This window comes from Trichoplusia ni, chromosome 18 (genome assembly GCF_003590095.1).
Source record: "Trichoplusia ni isolate ovarian cell line Hi5 chromosome 18, tn1, whole genome shotgun sequence".
Taxonomy (NCBI): Eukaryota; Metazoa; Arthropoda; class Insecta; order Lepidoptera; family Noctuidae; genus Trichoplusia; species Trichoplusia ni.
The window spans coordinates 5,383,304-5,411,124 of NC_039495.1; the positions used below are offsets into that span (position 1 = coordinate 5,383,304).

A 27,821-nucleotide genomic window follows, 5' to 3' on the forward strand; every position below is an offset into this window, starting at 1 on the left:
CCGCGGCTGGGATTGGGCGGTGGGCGGGCTAAGGCGGGCTCGCCTCTGTCGACGCACGCCGACGACAGAAGCGTTCGCCTCGCGCCGCCGTCTGCGCGCGCGCCGCATAACTTGATTAACGCACAGAAAACTGATTTATTGTGTCGCGTTGAAAAAATAATCGGCCGACGGTGAAGAAATGTGATGGAGGGACAAGAGTGGCGGGGCGAGTGGCAGCAGCCGCGCCAGCTTGACGGTCAGTGATTGATCCTGCTGATGCGTTTCATCAGAATGTCTTTTGTGCCGATTGACGGGAACCAAAACGAAAAGTCCTGTCGCTTGTACCGGTAACATTGTTTCTAAGTCCTGTTTGCCAGCTCAAGGGTTAATGTTCAGTAGACGTTCAGTGAAAGATTTGGTGGTTTGTAAAAACAAAAGAATATTTAAAATAATTTTTTTCTGTAACTTCCGAGTGTATTTCCACATAATTGCCATGAAAACTCATTTTAATTTCGTGTTACTATTAATGTGTAGTGCTTTTTGTGAAGTTATGAAAATCATAATGATGGTAAATAGCCATTCTGAATATTAATTTTGTGTGACCCCAAACAACTAAGAAACTGTCTTCTGGACCCACCAAGTCGTCGGCACGAAAGATTTGCTTTAATTTTTTGTACATTTGATGACTTGCATGAATTTGATCTCCTAAGGAATAACTTCGTGCACGAGCGTAAAATTCCTAAATATTGATAATTTTAAATTAATTAATTCTTTAACTATTGGTTACTTTTAAAATTTGTGTTCCAAAGTAGAGGAAGTAGGTATTACTAACAGTTTTGACTAAATGTGTGACTTTTGTTTTCTTATGTAATTTACTCATGTTAAGAGAAGGCAAAAAATTATTTCGATCTTAAAAAAACTTAATCAAAGTTATTCGAATAATCAAATAAAGTTCCATAAAACCTAATTATAACATTTGAAACATCTGATTAAGAAATAGATCTTCAGGAACGTAAAAGTAATTGCAAATAAAAAAAGTCATTTCTGAAGAAAACTCATTCCTTAGGGACAACCGGAAAACAAAATGAATTTTGTATCTATATTCTTTGTCAAACCATTTCTGACATTTTATTTTACTGGAATTAAGTTTCACGCTAAACGGGTTATTAAACACTGTGAATCTATACTTAAGATTACTTCCCAAATATTTCAAACCCTTTCCACACTCTAAAATCAAAAGGAAAAACAGAATATCGCGCACCGGAATCACAAACACGCAAACGACTCTTTTACAGCGATACATAAAATCCTCTTTAGCCAATTCACGCGACTCGGTATGCCTGACTCAGATTCCTATCGTTCATTTCGTTCTTCTCTGATAGCGTTCATTCATCTATCCGTCATCGCAACAGCTGTGATCGAATGCGACGTCGCCGCTGACGATTGACAGCCCGCCATCTTGCCTTTCAGATCTTTAACTTCATCTTTTTGTCGCGAACATTTTGTAAGACAATGTTAGGTTTGAACCGCGACATCAAAGTTCGGCCTCATGATTAAACGACGCGATGACAGACGGAAGCTTAAAAATCAGGGATGAAGTGCTTTTCAAGTAGATTTTTAGTGCAATTGGTCGAGTTCCGCCAAGATATTGCATAAAGTGATCGGAATTCCCCCATTGCTGAATAAAAGAAAAGGCTATATCTACAGCTGAGCAGAACATTACAAATCCCTGAAATGCTCTCCTTCAGTCTTCTCTAAAGTAGGAAAAATTTAATAAATTATATTTCTGAAAATTACGGAGTCCGTATCATGCTACAAGACATGTCAATGTAGATTGATGACTCGACAGGGGTGGGCAACGTTTTTTGTGGTAATTAACCGACTGCCGGGCAGCGGACGTGAAAAAACTCCAATGTTGAGCACTTCTGGCTTTGAATTCGTACGTTTTGTTATTTTAAAGTTTACTAATTACCTTCAGCGTGTTATTTTGATATTCTAGTAGATGTTTTGTTTTTATATTTTTGGGACAGAGGACAGTCAGCTCGACTAACCTCCTTTTTTATTACGTTTAAAATGACACAGTTTGCTGGGGAACCGTTTATGAAATGGAGATTCCATAAAGTCAAAAATATTTTAAAATATCGGAGGAAATCGGGTATCAGTTTCAATGTTGAAAGTATTACAATTTATCCTCCATAATTCTCAAAAGAATCCCTTTACTCGTATCTAGATAAAATCGGTAGACTCCAATCAATTTACACTACTCCGGATTCTCAACTCTATGCAAAAAGAGTCTTTTACTTTTTCTACTACATACTTTAAAAATCAAATAGGACCTAAAATCATCCAAAAGTACCACTAAACCCACTAACCTAACCCTACCATAATGCTAAAGAACAGTTACTAATCTCGTTCAGTTTTTTGCACGGCGTTCATCGTCGAGTCGTCCACTCGATAGACACACGTGGTCGCTATGATAAATGTTTTATGATCATGCAAAAAGCTTAACGTAAACTTTAATTTTAAGTGTTTCGAAGAATTTTGGAGTAGCTTAAGAATAGTAGTTAATAGTTTAACTCGGTTGATAGATTTTACTCTTTTGTTATTTTAAGACTTAAAAGCTGATTTCGCCAAACCTGCTGAAGTACATATAATGGACGTATTTCAAAGATAGGTTTTTAAATTAAGGAGAGATATATTATCTGTATATTTGAGACATTAGAGATTGTAAGAATAAATTCATAATTTGTTATGAAACATTAATTTCTCAGTAAGATACTAAGTTTATTAGACAGTCTTACTACTAACAAACTATTTTATTTGGTCACACACTACTTCCTTTATACGTCATTATCACATTTTTTATGGTTTCTAGATATCAGATATCCAGTCGCTGCATATAAATAAAATACTATATATACTATAAATTTCATGTAATCTCCATACATTCTTCCGTTTTCTTTTTACGTTAACTATTGTAGAGTTGTCACTTAATTACATGCCCAGGGCCCCAATTCTGCTATTTACAATGGCCGATGAATGAATGGCAATTGAATTAAATTTGAAATTATTCCTTAAATGCTTAAGAGAAGTGTCATTTTAAGCCACTTTTCATTCATTCATCGATAAATGTAAATAGCAGAATTGGGGCCCTGATCGCATAACGAACACAATGCCAATATGCATACCTTCCTGGCAAAATATGGCTGATCCTATAAAATGTATCTGTTACACTTGTATTGTACCCCATATATTTACCTTTTATATATTTATACATTTATCTTTTAATACATCCATAGTTTATATTCCGAGCTTAGGTATAGGGCGACACGGAACTACTTTCTAACTGTACCATTTTTACAAGGGTGGCAAAAAGTTTAACACATTGCAGACTCAGACATATGGCCGTTACAACCTTATCTTATCAACGAATTTTGTTTTACAACCCTACACGTCATTGCTTGTCTCGTAAATTTAATGTTTTACAATCTCTTGTGCAATTTGTATTCTAAAAATAGTATTTTACTAACTTTTCACTGTAAAAGTTTTAAGAGTTTTGGAGTTCGTTAATTTTCTAATGGTCTTAAAAAACGTCTGATGTGAAGGTAACGGTATCTTTTGAGTTTAGTGGTTACTTATCAGAACAAATTAGGTTTCATGTAGTTTTCGACTTGTTTTTCATTTATTTTAATGGCATACAATCTTACGCAGCTCAAAAAAACGCCAAACTGAATGACAGTTGTGACAGAAGCGCTTTTTTACATGGTATTGTGTCCCAATCCAAACTTGTCTATGAGGACGTTTACTTAATACGCTAACAGTTTCACTTAATCTTATTATTTTTGTATTATTTCTTGTTACAGAGTAAATATGTATTTTCTTAGCTTACTTAACTACACAGACACGCAGGTATATTCAAGTGCTATATTTATAGATTTTTCACCATAAAATCTATTTAATAGCTGAATACTGGAAGTCAGTACCCAACTTGGCTTAAATCTCATTGACGTTTCAGTATTTGACGAATGAAGTCTCTCATTCTTACTTAAATCGTCAAACAAATTTCACGGAAAAGTATTTTATTTGCTTTCTCAATACGTAGCTGTAACCGTTCACCTTAATCGGACCACCTACAAAACACAATATCAATCACTAATCCACCGTTGACATGCCCTTTCAAATTCTCACGGCTCACAAACAAACCATCTATTTTGAGTGGTCCGAAAAAAAATATGAAACAAAAAAATATACAGGATTACGAGAGCTCGTAATGAAAACAAACAATTGGGGCATAATTCATGAGTCGGCAGCGGTAATGTGCGCAGCTGGCGACTCTGCCGGCCAAGCTTCAGATGGGATCAACTTGAATTGATTGAAATATGAATGAATATCAAAATTGGTGTATCGATTGTAAGGAGTCAAGGCGTTTAAATCGATTAATCGAGGATTAAGTGATTCGATCAATTCAAATCGATGATTTTGTGGTTTTATCTTTTGTTTTATTCAGATTTTGGTATTTTTAGGAAATCTGAAGTAACTTCTTTAAAAGACACAAATTTTGGTTATAATCTGTGTTACACAAAAAAATACCCCGTCGCCACCAGCCACCTGAAAAAAGACTAACTGTAGCCATTCTATCGGTCTAATCCTTAATGTAAATAATTATTTTTAAGGAAAACAAACAAATGTTTCAAATCAAGACATTTAAACCAACATTTTATATTAATTGCTTCCATTATTGTAGAAACATTTGTTAAATAGCCATAACGTGTTTCATATCCAACAACGAATGTTATAATTACAATAATCCATAAATTACTAAGGAAATTACGTTTCTATTCATAATTCTGTATGCTATTTGTTTTCTCTATCAATAATAAAAACAGTGAGAAGAAATTTATTAATTTTTATTTGTTTTCATAGTTTTCTTTAGCTAAGAGATTAAAATCACAAAGGAATAGTGTTTTAATGTATTGTGCCGCTGAAATGCCGTTCGTCTTCGGCGAGCCGTGATATAGCATCATAAGTAAAATAAACATGGCGCCGTCTTTTGTTTGTTTTCGTAATATTTTAATTTTGAACGCGTCTGTAAGCGCCGTCTTGAAGCTTTGAAGTATCTATACACAATGTTTGTTTGATTTCAATTATAGTATCATTTAATTTTAATCTATGGGTTTAAACTTTCATGAAAAATTTAAGGAAAAGAGATCCCGGAACTAAAATTAAATATTTAATGTTTCATTATTTCGATATTTCAGTATTTCATTTTCCATTTAAATATTCTATATTATCATTTTATTAAAAAAAAAACTTATTATGATGTAATTTATAAAAAAAACTACATCTTTATCACGACTTTATAACACCATTCATTCTAATTTCAAAATCGAACGTGACGATGACATTATTACGTTTCTTTTTTAAACAGACGCAGTCTGGGTATTTGCGTTAGTCGTGTTTCAGCTTTTAGGATTGTGTTTACAATAAATCGTTCACATAAGGGTCGCACAGATAATATATTGGTATCGTAAACATGTGTGTGATTGCGATACATTGAGGACAAGGCGCTGTAAACGCTGCTCCAATATTATGTGAAATTTTGTAATTCTCGATTTATTTTATGAATACTTGTTGATGTATTTGTGGATATCGACGGGCCTGTTGGTCTAGTGGTTAGTGACAATGACTGCTATACCGGAGGTCGTGGGTTCGATTCCCGCCCAGGACAAATGTTGTGTGATGAGCATGATCATTTGTTCTGGTGTCTGGGTGTAATTTATCTATAATATGTATGTATTTAGAAATATTTAAGTAAGTTTATCAGTTGTCTGGTTACCATAACACAAGCTCTGCTTAGCTTGGGATCAGATAACCGTGTGTGAGTTGTCCCAGGATATATTATTATATTATTATTATATTAAATATGAAGGTATGTAGAGATTTTTAGGGAAGGATAAATGTTATTTAATTGCTTAAAAGTATTATGTGAAAACAAAAGTTTGCACGTTGGGCGTCTCGTCATCCTTCGGTAACCTTTCAGTTTAAGATGTGATTTTGAACGATATAGTCAACAGTTAAAGCTAAGCCTGTGTGAAATAAGGCAAAAACCATTCCTTTTTAATTACGAGTCCGAGTCCAACAGCCCTAGTTCCACATTAATGTCAGCAGTCAGTTCCAACATGTTATGCTGAAAGCGCCTAAAAACCAGCTCGGTAGAATTGAAAGCATATAATATTATATTTCTTTCCCCCAAATGAATAACTAAACTAATTAGATTCAAACTAGGACTCCACTTATTTCCGTACAAATAACCGATTTCTCTTGTAATTTGAACTATGCGAGCTTGCATACCTCTACTCCCGACGCAACGCCGAAGTTTAGAATTACGAGCCGTTTTCGAACCGATCCGGCAGGACAAGTACTACAACCTCTCCATGTAAGATTTTAGCAGTTGTGGGAAAGAGACATCGCTCTACGCTATGTAATGTGCCATCTCACTCACTCACCATTCTATCTCTTTCTCTCTTGGTTGTGTACGTCTTGCCGTACCGGTGCCGTATCGTGACGTCATCCCGGATAAATTAGCCCAATTAGTTCCGACGTCGAAACTGCGTTCCTTTTTCAAAATGATAGGGTTGGTGCGCTGTTAACCGCGGTAATTTATTGGTTGACATTTTTCAAGTCATGTGACGTAATTTACTTGAGTTGAGGTATTTCTGTTGTTTGATTTTTTTCAGTATCAGAAGGTAATTAGTTGAACAAGAGTCAAGTTTTAGTTACTGACAATCTACATAATATTAATAAATTATTTGAGAGTACCGCATACATATGCGGAAAACTGATATTTATTAATTAATTTCAATCGTTAAAACAACAATTTTAAAATTTAATATTACAAAATTGTAAATGAATCCACAGTAGAACTAATTACATAACACACAAATGAAGACACATTCCGAATCAAGAACTATTTTCTCCACACACTAATAACAGCCCTATACCAAAACAATACAATCTAAAATAAACCCTTAACCCCACTAATCAAGTTCCAATTCACCTTAACACTGATTTATTCAAACATTCGTGTGTGGTAACCATTGTCCTGAACATTTGATTTACGCGTCGCTTAGGTCTTCACTTCCCGCCCTGCGTCATAATTTTAATCTGTGGCAACACATCAATTTTAAGGAACACTGTTTGACAGATACTCATATATTTTGTGTAGTGTCTTTATTAGCGAGTGATTTGGTTGTTTTTTGTTTATTGGAGTATTCATACTTGTATGTTTAGAATCAGGAACGATTAACAAAGTGATTTGACTGAAACTCTGCAAGACTAATTTTCTTTTGGTTTTCTTCAGCAATCCTAAATGACAATGGTCTGAATCGTTCAAATAAGTGCGTGTTTGTTATTATATTGATATCCTGCTCCGTATCTGTAAAAACTTTAACAACATAGAGGTCTGTTGCCAAGTGAATAAAGAAATATTCATTCAAGAAAGAGGTCTTAGACGATATACTAATGATTGGCCTCCTATCGTCGAAACTGCTTTAGAAAACATCACTTTTACTCTACTTTATGTAGTGAGAAAGAATATGTAAAATCTGAACAGCTTTTTTAATTAGAAGAAATTATTAAAAATCCTACTCCATACAATCTTATCCTATGCGAAGTAATTAAATGTATCAAAAGACATGACTTTTTCAGGCACCGTGAGACGCGCACGATTTATTTGTTTGACATTTAGTCGGTTCTTCTAAATAAATAAATACGAGAATAAATAACTTAGCGATCGGGTTTCTGAACAAGTTTATTTATTGATACGTATTTGGAGATAGTTTGTAATTAGGAAAGTATTTGGTTTATAACAAGAGCATAAGTTTTTTAGTTGTGTATGACTATCTTAGTTTTCAAAGCGTATCAATGCAAAAATCTTTAATTAGGTACATTATATAACTATTTATTAACGTTTTTTTTAAATCGGGATTCAAAAGCTTTTATTTCAAGTAGGCCGTTTTCCAGACAAGTTTAAAATGTTACAGTAATGACCCTAGATTCACGGTTAAAAAATGTCTTTCCTATTGAAAAGAATTGGCGAGAAATTCCAAAATTAACCCTCCAAAGCTTTCCGACTAAAACCATTATTCTTATAAAAAAAGCCGTCATTATTCACAAAAAAATCTTTTTAATTTTTACATTAGAAAAGTGTCATAATTCAATCAGCGGATAAACAATTCGCACATTATCTCAGTTTGCGATAAATTTAATATTCACTTAAACAACATTGTGGGTTATTTTAAAATGTTGTAGCTAATGACGCGATGGGATCAGTTAACAACTAACGAGGCTTGCGACACAAATCACCATTAGCAGTGGTGATGGACCGTGAGCCGGTTGTACGTGCCTTGACACCTTCGGAAACCATTTTCTTTTACGGGTGTAAACCGGGGTGTTAAATCATTGATTTTTTTAAATTGTACTGTGACTAAAAGCAATGATAGCGGGCAATTTTTAATCTATGTACATCACGTTTTGTGTAGCCGAGTGAAGTAATGTGAGCTTCTGCTTAATATAGTTGCATAGATCTTTACCAAAACAAATTTATTAAAAAAATATTTTTTTAAGGCTTAAATTATTTGTAAAGTGAATGCTTGTTTCAATATGAAAACTTATGAACCAAGCGTATTTGAGCACGAATAATAATCATTTGCCGACGGCAAGTTGAAAGCCCAGAGCTGTATGAGCAGATGGTTCTTAAAAGACTGAAAATGTGTTGTTTCGTAAGATTTTAAATAAAAAGAAGTATTAGAGATAATTAGCCTTTAGTCAGAATTGATAGAAAACAGTTTTTAAATTCTGAACGCAAATTATTACAATTAATTAAACGAAATAAACATGAACTATATCTTAGTATGACCCACTGAATACAAATCTACTGTATCGTAATAAAACAAAATGGGGGCTTGTGATTGGCAGATAACGACCGAAACCTATAATGAGCAATAGGATCAGTTAACAACTAATGAAGCTTAGAACACAAATCACTATTAGACTATTAGTTCAAGCGGTAGAGCGTGCTACAAGCCGGTAGAGTCAACATAATATTATATGACTATACACTATACAATGCTCACCTTTACAACTATAGAGTAATGATAGAGAAGTCTAGAGTAAAATACTTATGAAAGTGGATAAAACAGATTAGGTATAAAAAAGACCAGAATATTAATAGAATATTAAATTGTCTTGTTGCCGGTAGTGTCAATGAGACATGCTACACGGCGTAGATTCGTTTCTCTTCCACAACTGAAATAAGTAGGGTCGGTTTCGACGAAATTATTCCTGAATTGTTTCTGAATTGTTGTTTGGTACAACAAAAGAAGAAACTAGATTTTTTCTCTTGGTGATTGATGGAAGTACTTGCACTTACTAATACGGTACTTTACTTGGAATAGATGATAGTCGATGAAGAGTCGTAGTACATAAATTGAAAACATTTTTTATACCAAAAAGGATTTATGCAGGCTTCTTATAATTATGCAAAAGATATATATCATTTTAGAGAGTCGTTGAAGGGCGTATCGATTCTACATTCAAATCAAGCTGTCTCAGTTTCATAAATTTTGTGTAATCTATCAGTGATCAGTGTACTCTGACTTAACGTTGCCAGGAGCTTCATATCTTACCGGCAAGCCTCGCGATCTCTCAGAATAGATGTTGGCACCTCTCTGTCAGCAGTCACAACATTTTAGTACAAGCATTACCTGGCGAAAACACTCTTCAAATCATTATGTAATCTCCAATTTCTTTTTAGTATTTTTTAAAGTCTCAAGGAGTCCGTGAAGAATCGTGAAATATTAGAGAAAGAAAAAAAACCCGTATGCGGTAAGGAATTTAATCCATGCATAAAGACACCCAGACTCAAGGCAACAACACGCGCTCAGTGGGTTTGTCATGGTGACCTCAACCACTCGGCTGCAGTTACACAAAGAAATACACCATATAGACATTGCAAAATGTATTTTAAATCAATCAACACGCATTGCATAACGTTCAACAAACTAAGAAAATGTTTATTAACATTAAATTTCAATGTTATAACGTCTGTGATCAAACTGCAATCAAAGATCCAATCGGGAGTACAGCAGAATCACACGACGCGCACATTACAGCAGATTAATAAATATAGACACGTACGAATGTAAACATTGATAGTATCAAACGGAGGCATATTTGTTCGGCTCCAATAATAGCGTGGATCGGTTTTGTTGGCAGCATCAGTCAATCAGCAGTCACAACAGTAGCGACACCTCGCTTACACAAGTCTGTTCCTCGAACGCATCTGGTGTTTGCACTATCCCAGACGGTAGGGCACAACAACGGCTATTGTGATACAATCCCTCGACTTGACTCGACTTCCTGGTGGTCCTTTCTAGTCTCAACAAACTCTTTGCTAACGATATCGATTTTAGGTTTGGATTTGATCAGTTCGAGTAATCGTATCTCTCGATATGATTTTTTTATTGAATATCTACAACGACAATGACGTTGATTAAATATGACAGTGTCATGGTGAATAGACCTACGCTTTCTTAATAATATAAAATATCTAGTGCATTCTTATCATCAGATAATTGAATTAAATATGTGGTACAAAGACCCCAAACACTTTTTATACATTAAAAATGGTATAGGGATTCTTCCTTTGTCTTCTAGACTTCCCTACCTTTCGCGATTTTTGTCGTCAGTAACAAAACATGACACCAAAAATTACCGTTAATTAGTGAATTGTTTCACTTTACAGATACAAAATTCCCTCCTTATTCTGTTCACCCGTTTCACTGCGACTTATTAAGCCGTAACCATGCATTTAAAGAATTCGCCGGAGTGACGTCCGTCGATCGGCTTGTTAATGAGGTTCGCAAGCTATGTTGACACCAGTTTGTGATCAAAGTGCTCACTCACTCAAGTCACTTCGTGCTAATTCGTTAGTACTTCCTCCGCCATTGTCTATTTGTAAGCAAAGCAGGTTTCATCTCGCCACTGCAATGATTCACTGGAACGTTTTTCTTTCTTTTTCGTAACATAAACAATGTTGCCAGTTATTTGTTTATCATTCGTTTGATGGGTGTTTCGATTTTGTTGGAACTTGGAAGGTGCAAAATTTAGAAGGTTTCCTTATACATAAATATAAGACTTCTTTGAATGGTATCTTTAGTTTGATGACGATATGTTTTTCCTTAAAAGTTGGTAGTTCTCCCTCAAAATACTTCAACTTTCCCTATTTCCTGGTTGTTTGTATAACTTACCTAATTTGTTAGTGTTGTAAATACCTTCGTGGACCCTGCGCCCTCGCTATATCTTTGCTATCGTAAACAAGTAATTCGTTACGGCCACGGTTTTGGTAACGTAAATATAACCAAAGTGTTATGACAGGTGGATTACAAACATGCTACTGACGATGCTTCATAGTTCCATAGATGTATTTTTCGTATTGAAGCTGTTTTAATTAAAATACATACATAATTTTTTAGACATAATCGTCCGTTCCAATTTTTGGCGTCTATTATATTTTTTTTTTCAGTATTAATGCAAATTAATTTCGTCTATAACATCATGAGATGCAAGTATTATAATACAATTTAAATAGGTACTTCAGGAAAACTTTAGTGATGCAATCGTAGCATACGAAAATGAACTTAGCAATTCACATGGAAACAATAATGTTTATATTACTAACATTATATTCGTATTACAATACTCATTGGTATATGATAATAACGCGTTTGTTTGCGGTATGAGCGGCAATTTGTAGCGGCTTGGGGGCGCGTAAATCAAACGTGTCTCCCGACTGCGCCCGCGCTGCATCACACGTGTTGCGCACGCGCAGGGCTGGCGCGCAGCAGTCTTGATGAAGTTTATGTATCTATTTTACTAAAGGATTTTTGTGATTTGTAGATGTATGGAATTTAGGTAAAATTGTTTCTGTTGCATTTACTAGCCAAGTCGGAGATATTGTAAATAGAAGTAATCTTCTCGTCTTAATTTGAAATGATTATACCGCTATGACTGTGATGCCAAGATTCTTAGTGTCGAAGTCTCAAATTATAGACGAAGATTTTCTCATAAAACTCTTCCCTCTTTCGGGAGGAAGTGTCAGACTTTTCCTAACCGTTTGTGTATCGGGGCCGCTGTAGCTCTTTAGGCCAATCCAGCTTATTTTACTTTTCCAGAGGTGGAATAAAAAAAGGTATACAAGACATAACTCTATATGTTATTTTATATTCTTTACTAAGAAAATGTAAACCTTATGTCTATTACCAGCTCTTAATGTAAGACTATTGTAGTTGTAAAAGCGAGAAAGCACACTAAATGGCGTAGAACAACGCGGTGGCATCTCCCTTTTTTTTTGGTAAGGAATCATCATGGACACCCACTCCCTCGGAGAAGGAAATGGGTAGTGTCAGACTTTTACTGACTAAACCTGAACCGCCGTGCTACGTCATCCGCGTTATTGTGTCGGTGTATGGCAATGCGTAGCAATCCTTCAAACAGCGGTGGCACTACTACCACTTGCAATAGTATCATCATCATTGTTTACTTTAAAAACATTAAAATCTTAAAAATCATGTAGTCTCAGCTCGATAAACATTTGTTTATAGTTAATCTATAAATAGACATTGCTTAACTAACGTAGGTGTTCGTATGAATAAATATCAAGTAGTTAATAGGTTTACCATTGAATTCTGCGCCGTTAAACTAATATTTGTTTATAGTTTTATTATGTCAGGTTTTTGATGAATGGCCAATGTTACTAACATGCAAAGGTCTTTTTATTGTAATTATCCTCATTAATCTATGCTGTGCTTTTATTGAGCAATCGAAAATATAATTTGTATTTCGATTTTTATTTGTTATTAATTATAATTCAATTAGTTATGTTCTTGTCGAGAATTTTGAGGTTTTCTGCTACAATATTTATGTCTCCATAAGACGAGACAATAAGGATGAGAACAAAATATTGATAAAGAAAGTTTATACTTTAGAGTTCGGGAGTGCGCTGTGTGACGTAACCAATTAGGTGTGTATCTAGACCACTTCATATCGCCAGTACGAAGAAAAGCAGAAGAGAACTCTTAATGTAATGTAATTTGGAAATAACATTTTCTTTCTACAATAACGTGAATTACTTATCAATTTAATATGTTTGAGCGATTCAATCATCGTCAGGCCTTACAAAACACTATTCATGAAACGAACGAATAGTAGAAATGTAGTAATTATCCCTCTTTACGTTTGTGCCAACCCTAACGAGTGCATCCGAAGCGACGTCGCGGGCGCACATTAGATTTATAGCGCTCAATCAATGCGGATTTATTGCTAAGGAAGCGGCCAGATCTCGCCTTTTGTTGCTACATCACTGCTTATATATAGAACTAACGCCAATGCAATTAGCTCTATAACTTACCTTAATTATGTACCAACGATTGTTCATTAACGTGATGTCATTATTATTGGATAATGCTATTCATTTTGTGTCGCCATGTTGGTTTCTTGTTTTTTTTTTGTTAAAGTTCGTTTATGGTGTGTTGTGTCGAATTTAAATAGGAAGAAAAATCGAATTCGATCTGGCAGTTGGAAAGAAGTACTAGACACGTATTTCTTGAAGATATCGAATACATTTTTTTGATTGGAAGACTATATTGTCTGTAATTTTCCTGTCGATTTTCAACCATTGAAATTTGTTATTAATTACATTAAAACAATCAATTATGAGTTTAAAACAATTAAGACTTGCTAATTACAAAGAAAAAACATAAATGTTAAAAATAAGGTTGTCTAGAATATGAAATGTGTTCAAAAATTGGACTACATACCATTAGTTTTGAAGACGAACCCAAAAATTTTGGGCACTTTAGAATTGGTAATTTGAATTCAAGGTTAACTAATAAATAGCCATGTCACACCACAAGAAAACAACAATATAAAATGTCGTCATACAAATGTAAGCTCCACAAACCTTGGGACAGACCGACCAATCAATTTAGCATTAACTTATGGAGTTTTAACAGGTAAAAATATTAGTATTTTAAGTAAACTTGTGGTCACACGTTTAGTGTTAGCAATCGCACACAAATTACCGAAAACATTTACTTTTTAGCAATAGAAACATTTTGGTACAGATTTTTAGTGTTGACCACTTATTGCGAAAAACATTAACATGAACAGGGGCCCGACTGCATCTCTTAAAGTGTTATTAATGTGTTATGCGCTGTCCCGCTTCGACGCTTGTAATAAAATAATCTTAAGACGGGGCGATAGGCTCTTGAGCATTTATTAAATCAATTAGATTGTATGACGTATTTCATTTTTATAATAACTTTCGCGAGGCAAAACAATTACTTGATACAACGGTAACTCTATCCGTATGAGTTTGACTCGCGACACGTTCAATTTACAAATTTCGGTTCTAAATGTCCTGAGAAATGCAAATCCTCAAACCCCTATATCACAATTTGCAAACTGAAATTCAATCTGGTATGATTCAAATTAATTTACAAACTAAACTTTGTTTTCTATGTTTATTCGCATAAAGAAAGGAAATCCATAAGAAAGAGTCCAAAATTGACGGTACAAGTACCTATAAAAACCTTTTTTTTTTAAAGTAAATGTTCGTTTTAACAAAATAAATTACTAGGAGCATTAGAAAAGAGTCCAAAAGTGACGGTCAAATTAGTACCGTACCAAATCCTTCCGTTTAAAACCAAACACGGAAATCATATTTTTTTTCTATGGTTGCAAACTGTATTGTCATTACACGAGACTACACAAGGCCGCAGACACATTGACCCGAACGAATATTGACACACTTAAGTTCAAAAGAACACCTTTCAAAATAATTGCTGTTAATAACTTTATTCAGAAGATACAAGTCACTGTCACAATTAGCACTTATTTCATAGTTCTTAGAATAAATTAATAGGAATATTTCTATACCATTTATCAATTGTTTTGCTAACTTTTGAAGAGACATATTTTCGGTAAATCCCAGCGTTAAAACCCATTTTAATATTTATGGTATAGGTCAGTAGACATTGATCGCTTTGAGTTCGTTTCCGTATAAAACAAGCATGACCTGATACATAAATTCTAGTTCAAAGTCCAATCGTTGATGGAATATAATGTAAAATATTATTATTTATTGACATACACATCATAATAGGGCTGATGGCATTTTTTCTATGCCCGTCATGCAGTTTAATAAATAACTACGTATTTTTTATTTCGTCTCGCAAACAAATTTATCTCATTTTTTAAAAATCTGTCTTACGGACCTCTTTTTGCACCCAGTCATCATCCCTATTAGTCATTAGGCATGTCTGAATTCCTTACTTCGAAATTAATTGTAACGTGATGTGCAAGTCAGATATTCAATTAGTCAGATCACTATCACAAATCACTATAAGCAAAACGGAAAGGATTTTGAGAAAAACACAATTCTCCTTAAACGTTACGTAGACACATTTATTGTTCTTCCACACATACATTATTTAATCTGACGCCGCCGTTCGGGCAGCCGCCATTTAAGGCTGATCCGGGTCCATCCGAATTCTGGCCGCTACCCTTCCTTGGTTTCTCGAACTTTTCGAAGATATCTTTAAGGCCTCTGGACTCATTCGTCCCAACCACGAAGCACTCACAGTCACCACCATTGCACGGCTCCAATTCCTCCATCCCCTCGACCTTCATTTGTTTCGGGTGATGTGAAGGAGCACCTTCCACACACACTAACGCCATTAATACTAACACCACAGCCACATGCATCGTCGACCACAGTTTGACACTAAATGAATCATGATTTTCTTGTACCAAACTTATTAAGTTTCCGGCTTTGTCATTTACATAAAGTTTTGTACGAGGTTAAGTCGACGAAGGTTCTGTATACAATAAAGGCGTTTTGTAATGTGTGCTTTAACAATTTAAGTAGTAGACGCCGAGGCTACAATCAAAAACTTGTTAGAAATATTTATTTTTTATTCTGTAATTATATTCGACGCGAATTTGATAATCTTCTTATACAAAAATGTATTGGCGTGGTATTTAAAATGATTAAATACCTTAAATAAATTAGGTACTCGACATATCCTTTATTAAATTACAATAAACGTTTTTTTTTTATGTGACTAGAAATTAGTATTTATGAATCTCTTAGGATGGTAATCGATTATTTAAGAATTGTATCGATGTATTTAAGGTGTTTTAATGAACTTAAGGTACCCTAAACATTGACATGATCCGGATGAGGTATTTCACAAGGTTTCTTAGGAATTTTATTAACTAGATAAGTATCTGGAACTTTGACAAATCAAAACTGGGAAAAAAAATACTATGTGATTTATAGCTAACATTTTCCTTGTATTTAATTTGCATTAACAAATGGTTTTTTTTATCTAATTTTTTTATCTATTTCTAACTGTAGATAGTAATATTCTGTTAAAAGCCAATAGATCCTTAGGGTTCCGTATCCAAAGGGTAAATACAAATTACTGAGGGACCATTGTCTGTCCATCCATCTTTCACCACGCTGTATCTCATGAACCGTAGAAGATAAACAGTAGAAGTTTTCGCAGATGATGTATTTCTGTTGAAGTATTAACTACAAATACTAAAAAACACGCTTGTGCGATAAATAAATTTAGGATTTTTTTTCGATTTGTTTCTAAGCACGGAAGTCTCGTCAAGTGCGTGTCGCAAGTCCGAGTCGAACTTGACCGGTTTTTACTTTTTTATTTGGGGCCAGTCATCGACCCATATTAAATCACTTAGATTGTTCTTCGTTTGCCCGTTTATATCGAATTATAAAATTCAAATAATAAAACCACAGATTAAATTATTTTCGGAATAGTCATTTGATATTCAAATTACACAGGTCATTAACATTTTGTTATGTTCAATTCTGATATAGTAGGCCTATTTATATTATTTATTGTAATTTGAGTTCATGGATTAATAAAGCTTTGATTTTGTCAACATGTTTAATGATACAATAGCTAAGCCAATGAATTCATTTCATTGATAGATTTATTCAAACCCTATGACATTTAAAGCTAATTTTCTTGTCTTACAAACTAAACTGACTCTACTCATTGGGTTAGCCACATTTCTGACATCATTAACTCTGATGATAAAGCAAAAGTGTTGCGCTTAATAGTGAAAACGTAACGTCATGGTAGTTATCTAAAACAAATTTCATTTCCATAATTAAATACATACATATTTAACCGTAAAGAAATGCCACTTGTCCATTAAGGCTAGGTTTGTAGACAGGTTACATTACTTCGTAAGCTACCGTTGATCAAATCGCTAACGTATTGAACTGACAAGTCAAAGTCACGTCACTTTTAAAAAAAAGTTTGTTGTCATTCTGTAAAACAATAGAATGAATATTAAGAAATCGTTCCTTTTTAAAAATCGTTTGAAAATTTAACACCTTTAAAAAGTATACTTGACATTCTGTCAAACTTTTCTGTAAACATGGCTTCTGAGTCAAACGTGAAAAGCTTACTAAATCATAATCATGCAGATATGTGTATAGGGTTTAGGGGAACTACCGATTACTATAGTGGTTGTAGAAGCGTGACAGTGCACTACACGGTAAATTGCGCTGCCCTCTCCCACAAACTTTAAGATGTGGTGTAGGCCCGAATACACGATAAACGACGTGTTTGAAAGTTGTAGACCTTGGCGGTGTCTGTTTAGAACCAATTGACAATATACTTGTAGTAAGCGCTTACTTATTCATTATTTATGTTGACGTACTTTGCACTGCTCGTGAATTCTTTTTGTTGTGGTCTCAGGGTCCATATTAAAGGTCAAAGGTGAACGTGATTGTTTCGCGGTATTTTGATCGTTGTTCGTTATTTGTTTTGTCGTTTTCTAGTTTATGAGATTTATATTGAAAAGAATTGATTTATATCATAGACCTAGTTGTTCGGATACAATTTTTCCAAAATAGTTTCTATAGAAGCTTACTTTTTCTCCTGAGTATTGATTGTTAAAAACTGTTCAGATGGTTAATGCTAATATCTTGCTCTTCTCAATTAGAATAGTTTATTTCAGTTCCGAAAGAAAACGTCACTCTACGCGCGCGGTGCGTAGCTTTCCTTTTTAATTTGCTTTTTCTCCCTTACAGCATTGTTCATAGCTATTAGAAACAACCTTTTCTACCTATGGTATTATTGGAATCTAGTCTCATCAAAACTAGCTGAAAGGAACTCAAACAGAACGACCGTCTTTATCATCCTCAGAATCTATTCTAGTAAGTAAAACAATACCCCCAAAATGGAAATCCCAAGAATCAATTACACATTACACGTCACATACCATCACGAGAGACAATCACCAGTACATTATAGCCGTTTGATCGACGCGCGTTTGGCAACTGCGACGAATATTAGTGCAACTGGAGTGGAACGGACACAGACGTCCATACCTACAATATTTATTATCCAACTATCGACCTAATGAACAATCTAATTATAATCAATGAATTGTTTGCTATTTGCCATTCAAACGAACATTAAGGCTATTTATTGTTTCTTAGTAATGACACTCAAGTCATTAGAACTAAATATATATGCACGAGTATTGTACAGATTATTTTAAGATGTATGAGAAATATCGAGTGTCTGATAATGTATGGGAAATGTATTTGAGAGACCATTTGCATGAGAGGAGGCTCGAGGAAAGGACTTTTTCGGTATCTAGAGTCAATACAGTAACGTTTTAAAAGTGTCTGGGAAACGGCCTAGGTACTTGAAATTTAAAAGTTATTTTAAATTTAAAGTTAATTTTGATGATGGATGAGGCCCTCCGCCTTCAGGCTGTTCATACATTTTTGTTTCTAGACTGGCCTGCATGATGAACTCCTTTTAAAATGCTTAAATAACCTTTACTTAACGAATAAATTCCAGCTGACGCTGACGTTACGCGTAAAATTGTTATTAAATCGAGACTATTAAAATGACAACGCCACTAAAATTCAATATTATGTTTATCCACATTATATTACGATCACTACAACTGACTATATTTCTTTCAAAACTTCCGTTTCACATTCACAGGGCTACTTCTGTCAAACATCTTAATTCTATCACCATTATCGAATCCATTGTGAAAAATAACAACATAACTGTGAAATTATGAAGAGCACATTCTTTGTGACATATTTCGTTGATTTATATGGCGACGGCACATTAGCGCCTGTGGCACCACACAAATAACTCATAAGCTGACAATTATGCGCTATTCAACGAGTACGCGAAAAAATTTATCGTTTCCGATTACATGCGCCGGGAGTATCGAATTGTTCTGACTCATGGGGATTTGAATGTATAATTTAACGTGATACTGCTCTCTGCTACTATAAAGTACATATTTTTTTATTATTAGAAGCGGCGTTGGTTTTATTTTAAAATTGTTTGGTTTTGTTGGTATGGCCGTCAAAATCTTTGTCCGCATTTTATTTCCAAATTTGACGTAAATTAACATCTTTCCTCAGTCTCCTTTTTTGGTAAATGTTTTGTCACAGCGCAGTTTTAAATTGGCCTTAACCTTTGTGGTATGCATGCACTTATCAAACCTAAAACTATCAACCAATTTAAATTCTATTCTTGACAGTATGATTCACAATAATAATAGTTTACAAGCCTTACAACACACTTACGATACAAAATTAAACGGAATAGCTTACAAAAATAAAACTAAGATCATTGTCGTTTCTACGTAAGTGTAGTTTTCATCACCCGTCTTATTTATAAGCCCTGTCTTGACAACGCGCGATGAAATTATTGCCGCCATTTTGGACGCGTTTTGAGTTTTCCCGCCATTATACCAATTAGTTGAGTGAGATGTCCGCCGCTGTGTGGACGTTACGTTTTTATGGGACTGTTTGTTTTTTATTGTGTAAACTTTTATGAGTACAAATGCGTTTGTGATTAAAGTTTAAAGTGTAGCTATGTTGGGCAGTGCTTCGAATTTTGGTATACTTTCTAATAAGGTTCGATTTTTTTTTCGATTGTTAATTATGTAGATAGCAGTGGACAGTGTCATTGTGATTTGTGTGCAACGAAAGTTTCAGGAAGGTTTTCAATTGCACGTCGTGTGATGAAAAGTTGTGGAGACGTAAATACAGGCGTTTTGTTATCAGTCTTAAGAATTTTTGAAATTACTAATCTGTGTTGTCTATTATGGCCTGGTCTGGTACCCAGGCTTAAACAATAACTGCAATTATTAAGTTTTCTTATGACAAATGTTTTCCATGAAGAATGTTCTCTACAATATCCATGGTTTATTTCTTTTAACTTGAAACCTGCAGTATAAGACTCGTAGCTGATGAATAATATTTTAAACACTGCTTTGGTTTTATATTACTTAAATGATCGAAAAGCCAAATTTCTCATACGCCGATACCAAACATTTTAAACCCCTAGCTTCTCCTTGCATTATACAAATCCGCAAATTTTTGCAACCGATATTTGCTTTACTTGTGAATAGTTGTAAACTTCTTTTAACTAATTCCTAGAAAAGTGGAAAAATACATTTGATTAATTACTTACTTAAAATATCATCATCGTTGATTCATAATAAATAGGTACATAAGTATTATTATAGCCAAAACTGTTATTCGTCTTAGTTTCGTAGTACCTACGTAGTTTTAAAAATTTGTTGCAGCCAGTCGAGTATTTTCCATTTTGTTTATTTTTCTTTACTATTTTCCCATTATAAACGTATTTAATATATGTTGTGCAGGCATTGTATCGTCGAGTGGATGTCCTCGCGGCGGGTTCGCGTTGTCACAGTCACTGGTGGAGCGACTCGGCCGGGATCATGAGCAGCCTCCCGTGTTGCCACCTCTGCATCATCCCATTAGAGATGTAAGTTGAGTTATGAGTTTGATACCCGCCGGCTTTCTGAGCTGGATGCCAAACGTGAGTTGAAAGCTCGACCACCCGTATCTATCAACAACAACTTTGTGGCTGGTACCCTGACATACCCGCAGTGTGCGCGGACTTTTACGCACAAAATTGGTTACTCCAACCATATGAGAGCACACGCACGCCAATAGGGTCAAAGCAGTCGCTGTTACCGAAATCGGTGTGGACGATTATTATTGTAGAGTTTGATACCACTATTCGGAGTATTCAGCACAGCTCTAATACTAAGTAACCAGTGTTAACACACAAAATGAATTGTTGTTTGACTATAGCTTAGCTACAAGTTACGATCAAACATTAGTTCTTGGTTTGAATGAGACATGTTAGTTTAGCTCTACTGGTTTGAATAGCTGGTTTTGTTTTGCTCCAAGAGCTCTACTGTGGAATTATGAGAAAAATAAAGGTCGAAAGATCACAAAAATCTTAAGTAAAATAATCTTATTTTATCAATTTGGTTGATTATCGTACGACTGTATCCCGTACCCCATCGCTGGAAAATATGTAGCCAGATAGCGATATACCGTCGTCATAATAAGGTATTCAATAGATATTCACAAAACCATTCAAAGCGAACCGTCGATGTGACTCTCTGCAGACAACCCCGAACTCGTACCTTCAAGATTGCACCCTTGGTTTTAAATAGGTACATAGTATACAAGTTGTTTGTTACCTTTGTCTACTGTTTGCCAGCACTCGGTGTGCGCGCGCAGCACCTACTCGCCGCTGCAGGCGCTCAGCGAGAGCACGTGTCGAGACCCCGGCGTGTCCGCGCCGCCGCCGCAGCCGCCGCCGCGCGTGCATGTATGTACAAACTTATACTACTACTGATTTTACTGACACATAGGTATACTACTTGGTGCCATCAAGCCAAGTAGAAGAGGGTTACAGTGACACTTGAAATAACTTTTTGAATGTTGTACCTATGACTATAATTTCGACTGTCAGTTTTACGAAAGAACACTTGAAAAATTCCATAAGGCCCAAAAAGGCAAAACAAAATTGTTAGGCATTTGAAAATTGTAGTTTTTGAAACCCTAATGAGAAATTTATTTGAGCACAAAGAAGAATTTAAAAGGCCTACTTGATGATGATTAAGATCTAGATCATGCTACATACAATAGTTCCAATCGATATTTGGATCCAAACATCTCACCACCAATTAATCCACGCAGCCGTCAAATCAGAACGTGACTCTCCACCCTGCGGTAGCGCGATGCACAGCTACCCTAGAACTGGCCTCACTATGGCGCAACTTCCACGAGCTGGGCACGGAGATGATCGTGACGAAGGCGGGCCGGCGCATGTTCCCGGCGCTGCAGGCTCGCCTCGCTGGGCTGCTGCCGAACGCTGACTATCTTCTGCTGGTGGACTTTGTGCCGCTCGATGATAAGAGATATCGATATGCTTTCCACAGGTATGAAGTTTTTTTCCCGTTTTATGTGTCCCGAATTTGCTTTTGACTTCGAACTGGCTGAACTAAATCGTGTTAATCGAAAATGTTGTTCATTTCTTATTTTTCGATATGTATATTTTTTCACTTAGCAAATGTTTCGTTTCTACATGACGTCGCGGAAAGTTCGAATCCGCGAATCTAGTATACTTAAAGTCCGCGTATCCACATATACGCAGTTTTAAATGGGAAGTTTTTTTAGTAACTTATATAGCCGCGAGAACTAAAATTGGCTATATTTGTCAGATACGAGGAATTATCCATTGCTAGTTATGCGGATTTGAACTATCCCCGACGATAGGACTCTAGAAAGTGATAGTAATAATGATCTTGGTGTATAGCTCTAGCTGGGTAGTGGCGGGCAAGGCGGACCCGGTGTCCCCGCCGCGCATCCACGTGCACCCAGACTCGCCGGCGCCCGGTTCCAACTGGATGCGCCAGCTCGTCTCCTTCGACAAACTCAAGTTAACGAACAACCAGCTCGACGATAATGGACATGTAAGTATGAGGCATATCTAGGTGTACGTAGGTCTATGGTAACTGGTTTTGGATGTGGTAGAAAGTGTGAAGAAATTTCAACTGCAGCAAAAGTGTTGGTGTCATTACTAGTAGGATATATTTGCAGTGTTTTCTAGCTAAATCTAGCGTTACTTGTGTAGCCGTTACGAGACTGTGGAAATCGATTATGACGGCACACACTGGTAATGGTTTATCAATAGGTCCATTTTAATAAGAAATGGGTCGTTAAGTGCATACAAACCGAACCGTAACATTTTGAAGACCGTTTGTATAATAAAGAGTATCCTAGAGATGTAATAAAAAGAGATAAAAGAAGTAACTGAAAACAATTAGTAAAAATCAAAGTTCAGGAAAACTGGAGGTCAATTGTTTTGTTGCACAATTCTTTTTAGACTTTGTCTTAATTACTGAACGTCATGCCCACTATAAGAAGTATCTTTAATCAACCGCTATTTGTTTCTGTTCTCGGCGCGCGGCGGTCTTAATAGCTTCAGGTATTGGTAGACGGGTGAGATTCTTGACTAGGTCTGGTCTTGTTGCACACAACAGTATCAAAAAGGACAAGTTCTCTTATTAAAACGATTCCCATATTCCTTCGTATTCTTACATATGCCTGTCTCCAGATAATCCTGAACTCGATGCACCGCTACCAGCCGCGGTTGCACGTGGTGTACCTGCCGGGCGAGGGCCAGAGCACGGCGCCCAGCACCGTGCCCTACCGCACCTTCGTGTTCCCCGAGACCGGCTTCACCGCCGTCACCGCCTACCAGAACCATAGGGTCAGTGGATGATACACCTTTATTAGTCTTAAATCGCCTTTAGGAAAATGAATTCTAGAACATTACTTTGAGAAGTACAAATAATATTCAGACTTTGATGCAAAAATTGAAAGTTTTTTTTTCGGTTTTGTGGCAATTGACGTAGGGACTGTAAGAACCTGGTGCCTAGAGACTACATTTATTAACAATATTAAGTGGAAAAAGATGACGTTTTAGTATGATGACTAAAATTGATGATGAAGGTTTGGTGACGGCAAATAACTATTCTGTTTTGTTTTGAGTATTACGTTAGAATTTAACAGCAAAACGTACCAAAACAATGAATATAGTCGAAAACATAACATAACTTTTTCTTACAGATAACGCAATTGAAAATAGCGAGCAATCCCTTTGCGAAAGGATTCAGAGACTGCGACCCAGATGATTGGTAAGTTCGTCTTCTCGACACTCTTCAAAACTATTAAAAAATCACAATTCCACGAAATATTCCAAACATTTGAACATTCCAACTTTACGGACGTTTACCACTTTATGTTCAAGCCATATTTTTACATGAGACGGTCTTTAGAAATTAACGAGACATTAACGGTCGGGTAAACGCAACCACATTTCTCAAGCCACCCCACCATAGACATGAATCAATTTATTTACAAAGTTTTCATGCGACGCCTCAAACGCATTTCAACAGCCGGTGACAATTTACTTTTACGACGTGCCCATAGAGTAAAGAGTTACGCACGACAGTTATGGCGGACACGGCTCGTTTCCCGTTCCCGCCAAAATAAAAATAAATATCTAACCTTAAAATTTATAGTTTTAGTATTTCCAGCAAATTAGTTTTAAGTGGGTAAAGCTGAGGATGTTTAAGATCTAATTATTGACTTGCTTCCTGTGTGTTTAAAGTTATCTTTTATGTGATTTTGATGATGAAAAATATAATTAAGAGATCTTTTACCGACGTCGAAATATTTTTTGAGTTTTACCTTAGAGGCCTCTAAGTGATCGCCAGTTCTACTAAAAATAATGTATAATTCACAGAAAGATAGAGTCGCTTTCCTCTTAGATACCAACTAGCATTGCGCTAAAAATAAACACCTATATCCCTTTAATAACCTTCGCCTGACCAAATACTCTTGGATACATCGAAAACATACGTTTTAGGTAAAGTCTGAGTAAATAGGGGAACTGTACCTAACTCCCGCGCACCTGTTCAATGTCAATACGCGAGAGGGCGGGCTCGTTTAATGTTCAAAGATTTATACTTTTATAAACAACTGTACCAGATGTTCATCTACCTATCTACCGGGATTTAAGAATGCATTTTATATAAAACTGTACAGGTGCGTACAAAACGGCTACTCATATGAGTTAAATTAATTTGTGAAGAAAATGTAGAGTTCCTAATTCATTTTTTCGTTGATTAACTTCCATATTAAGATAGTTGTTATTTTCAAGCTTTCTGTATGGGAAGAGGCCTGAGCCCAGCAGTGGGACTTATATAGACGTCTATTTTTCTTTGAACTTAGAACTGCTCTTTTTTACTTCGTTGCTGTCGGCTAAAAAATCTTGTAATACTATATCAAAGTGAATTGTAATCAAAATTTAAAACCTTATTTAGTAACATTCATTATTAAGGATCACTATCACAAACCCCAGTGTGAACACTCCAAGATTAATTCCTTTAACATTCAACTATAAAATCTTAAGTATGTTTTAACTGAGTGTACAATATAAACAGTCTGCGCCTGCGCATCTTGTTTACGACGTTAGTTACTGACGTTGGGGGCACTGCATTGGCTACTTTACGAGAATAAATCTTACTTGTCAGCCATTATTCTCAAGATACTGTAAACTGTGTGCATTTAATGTACCGTTTTATAGTCATTCTGTTTTAAACCGGCCAATAGGAGACGGAAAAGTTTATTCGTTAATCGATACACGAATTTAATAGTATCGATTCGTGAATCGAGTGCGGGATTGGTTTACGTAACTGTAGCTATTGTTTGCCTCGGTTTGTTATATAGAACTTACTTGTTTTTTTAAGATCCCTTAAAGATGCCCGATAAGCGATTTACTGAAACGTTTTTCACTTAAAAATAATTAAGATGGCAGCTGTAGAAGGTCTTCACCTAAGTTATTATATTGGTGTTATAAATAACTGGATTTTTTTTACCGTAAAATCAGTATTTTTACTACTTTAACCAAGTTAAAAAAATAAAACATTAAAACGGTTCTAAAAATAACTTTTTACAGTAATTTCGTGACTCGTCGTAAGCGATTACGAGATTAATGATCAACGGTTCTCTGAAACTCATATGAACAAACACTAGATAGAGAGGGACAAAAAATATCATCTCTCTACTTCCTGGTATAATAGATTAATATCTCTGGCTGTAACATACGAATGCCATTTGTCGCGACCTGTCAAAATAAAGAATTAACGCGTAGACCGTAATAGGACCCCGCCTACTGGGCGGGCGAAATATTACTGACATTTTTTTCTTAATCTTTTTTTATCTGTATTATAATTTGTTGATAGTTTTAGGCCATTTGTTTAGTAGGACATGTCGCTTGGGAATATAGGGCTTGATGTTGCTTTTTGTGTTAATTTAGATATTTGAATGTCAGAATAAATAAAAGGTTACCAGATTTAAAAGGATTTCCGCTAAAAAATATCTTCATATCGCAAAAATTAAAAGTTATGCCCTTTTGCTTCGTCTTCTCACGGGCAAGATACTTTGATTGTGATAGTCCTACTTTAGGACGCAATCCTAACTTTCAGCACAGTATAAGACGTAATCGTCTGTCATGTCATGTCTTATCCCAATTCTTGTCCCACCAATGATTTTGACCATTGAAGATCGTCGAAACCTTTTTCTAATCTTGTTCCAAGTATATTATCCAGTGGATATATGAGGTATGTTGGTGTTGTGCACAGCCCGCCCGAGCAGAGCCAGCAGCGCGGCGGCGGGCGGCGGCGCGAGTCCTCCGCGGCGGAGGCGTGCCCGCAGCTCGCGCAGCCGTACGCCGCCGAGCCCAGCGCCTGCGGCCCGCTCTACCCGCCGCACGCACATCCTGTGCGGTAAGACATTCTCTACAACTCTATAGAGAACAAAATAATTTTTAAAGAATGAGACGTGAATATTGGTTTCGTAGTTGACTTTAAAAATATGATATTGTCCTCTGCATAGCTTTTCTTTTGTCAATTTGGCCACCATTTTGAATATCTCAGATTATTTTTTTTGTGCCTTCAACTATGTTATTTAAAAAAGTCCACCAGTTAACTTTTTAATGCGCAAGTTGGTTTTTGGCAAAATGATAATTTATTTTTTTGCTCCTAATGTGTTTTAGAAACCTTTTGTAAAATAAAAACATTTAGACTTTTCATTATTAATTTTAAATTTTAAATATCTGTTCATTTGATTTGACAATAATACTAAGTACTATCACTCCAAAAACGACGCCTGAATATAGTTTTAATGCAACGTGTTGCAAACGCAAGTTCACAACGGAGAGATAACAGTTTGTGAGGCGTTTTCACGTCGATCTGTGGCAAGTTTAAAACTCGATTGTTTCTAGGCACACAGTAGCCTTGCAAGCCAAGTTCAAGTTTCAGAAATGCCGAGCAGCATCATGTGTAATATTATACAAGTCTTTCTTGACACCCTCTACTCAAAAACTATTCTCTTCTATTTTATAATTTTCTGGTTGTGTCCAATATCAAGTTATTGTATTCTGAATGTATTTCCAGGTATCAACCCCATGCGGGCCACAATAGCGCTTACAGTGCTTACTACGCTCACAGATAGCTCAGAAAGGCACTCGGGGGTCGGGACTGCAAAGACAACAACCGGCTAACACTCATGCTACAGATGAGCGACCACGTCCCTGGAACGCACCATCTGCCAATCATACCGCCATAGGGGTCGTAACAACCATTGACATATACTAATGGACATGCTGTACGCTTATAATCGAAGATAAGAAATGGCTTGTGCTTTCGGTCTAGCGCTATCTCTTTCCTTGACAAGCACGGCATATAAATTCTAAAGAGACAAAGTGAGACCGAAACTTCGTTTCCTCTCTTTTTACCCGACT

At 35.7% G+C, this 27,821-nt stretch overlaps 1 protein-coding gene across 1 annotated transcript; it reads left to right on the forward strand.

Annotated features, from left to right (window-relative positions):
- Nucleotides 1–27,811, forward strand: LOC113502857 (T-box transcription factor TBX1-like). Its single transcript, XM_026884587.1, has 9 exons — nucleotides 1–235; nucleotides 20,791–20,915; nucleotides 21,666–21,776; nucleotides 22,148–22,389; nucleotides 22,767–22,923; nucleotides 23,568–23,723; nucleotides 24,083–24,150; nucleotides 26,662–26,805; nucleotides 27,475–27,811. The coding sequence occupies exons 1-9, from the start codon at nucleotides 184–186 to the stop codon at nucleotides 27,530–27,532; spliced, it is 1,113 nt and encodes a 370-aa protein (XP_026740388.1). The 5' UTR covers nucleotides 1–183; the 3' UTR covers nucleotides 27,533–27,811.
- Nucleotides 27,812–27,821: the final 10 nt, after the last annotated feature.

What these genes read in the sequence shown, in the direction of transcription:
- LOC113502857 (XM_026884587.1), top strand. Translation starts at nt 184, where the DNA reads ATGGAGGGACAAGAGTGGCGGGGCGAGTGGCAGCAGCCGCGCCAGCTT. An exon ending in TGCATCATCCCATTAGAGAT is followed by an intron (nt 20,916 to 21,665) that starts GTAAGTTGAGTT and finishes ACTGTTTGCCAG; the next exon opens with CACTCGGTGTGCGCGCGCAG. An exon ending in GACTGCGACCCAGATGATTG is followed by an intron (nt 24,151 to 26,661) that starts GTAAGTTCGTCT and finishes TGTTGTGCACAG; the next exon opens with CCCGCCCGAGCAGAGCCAGC.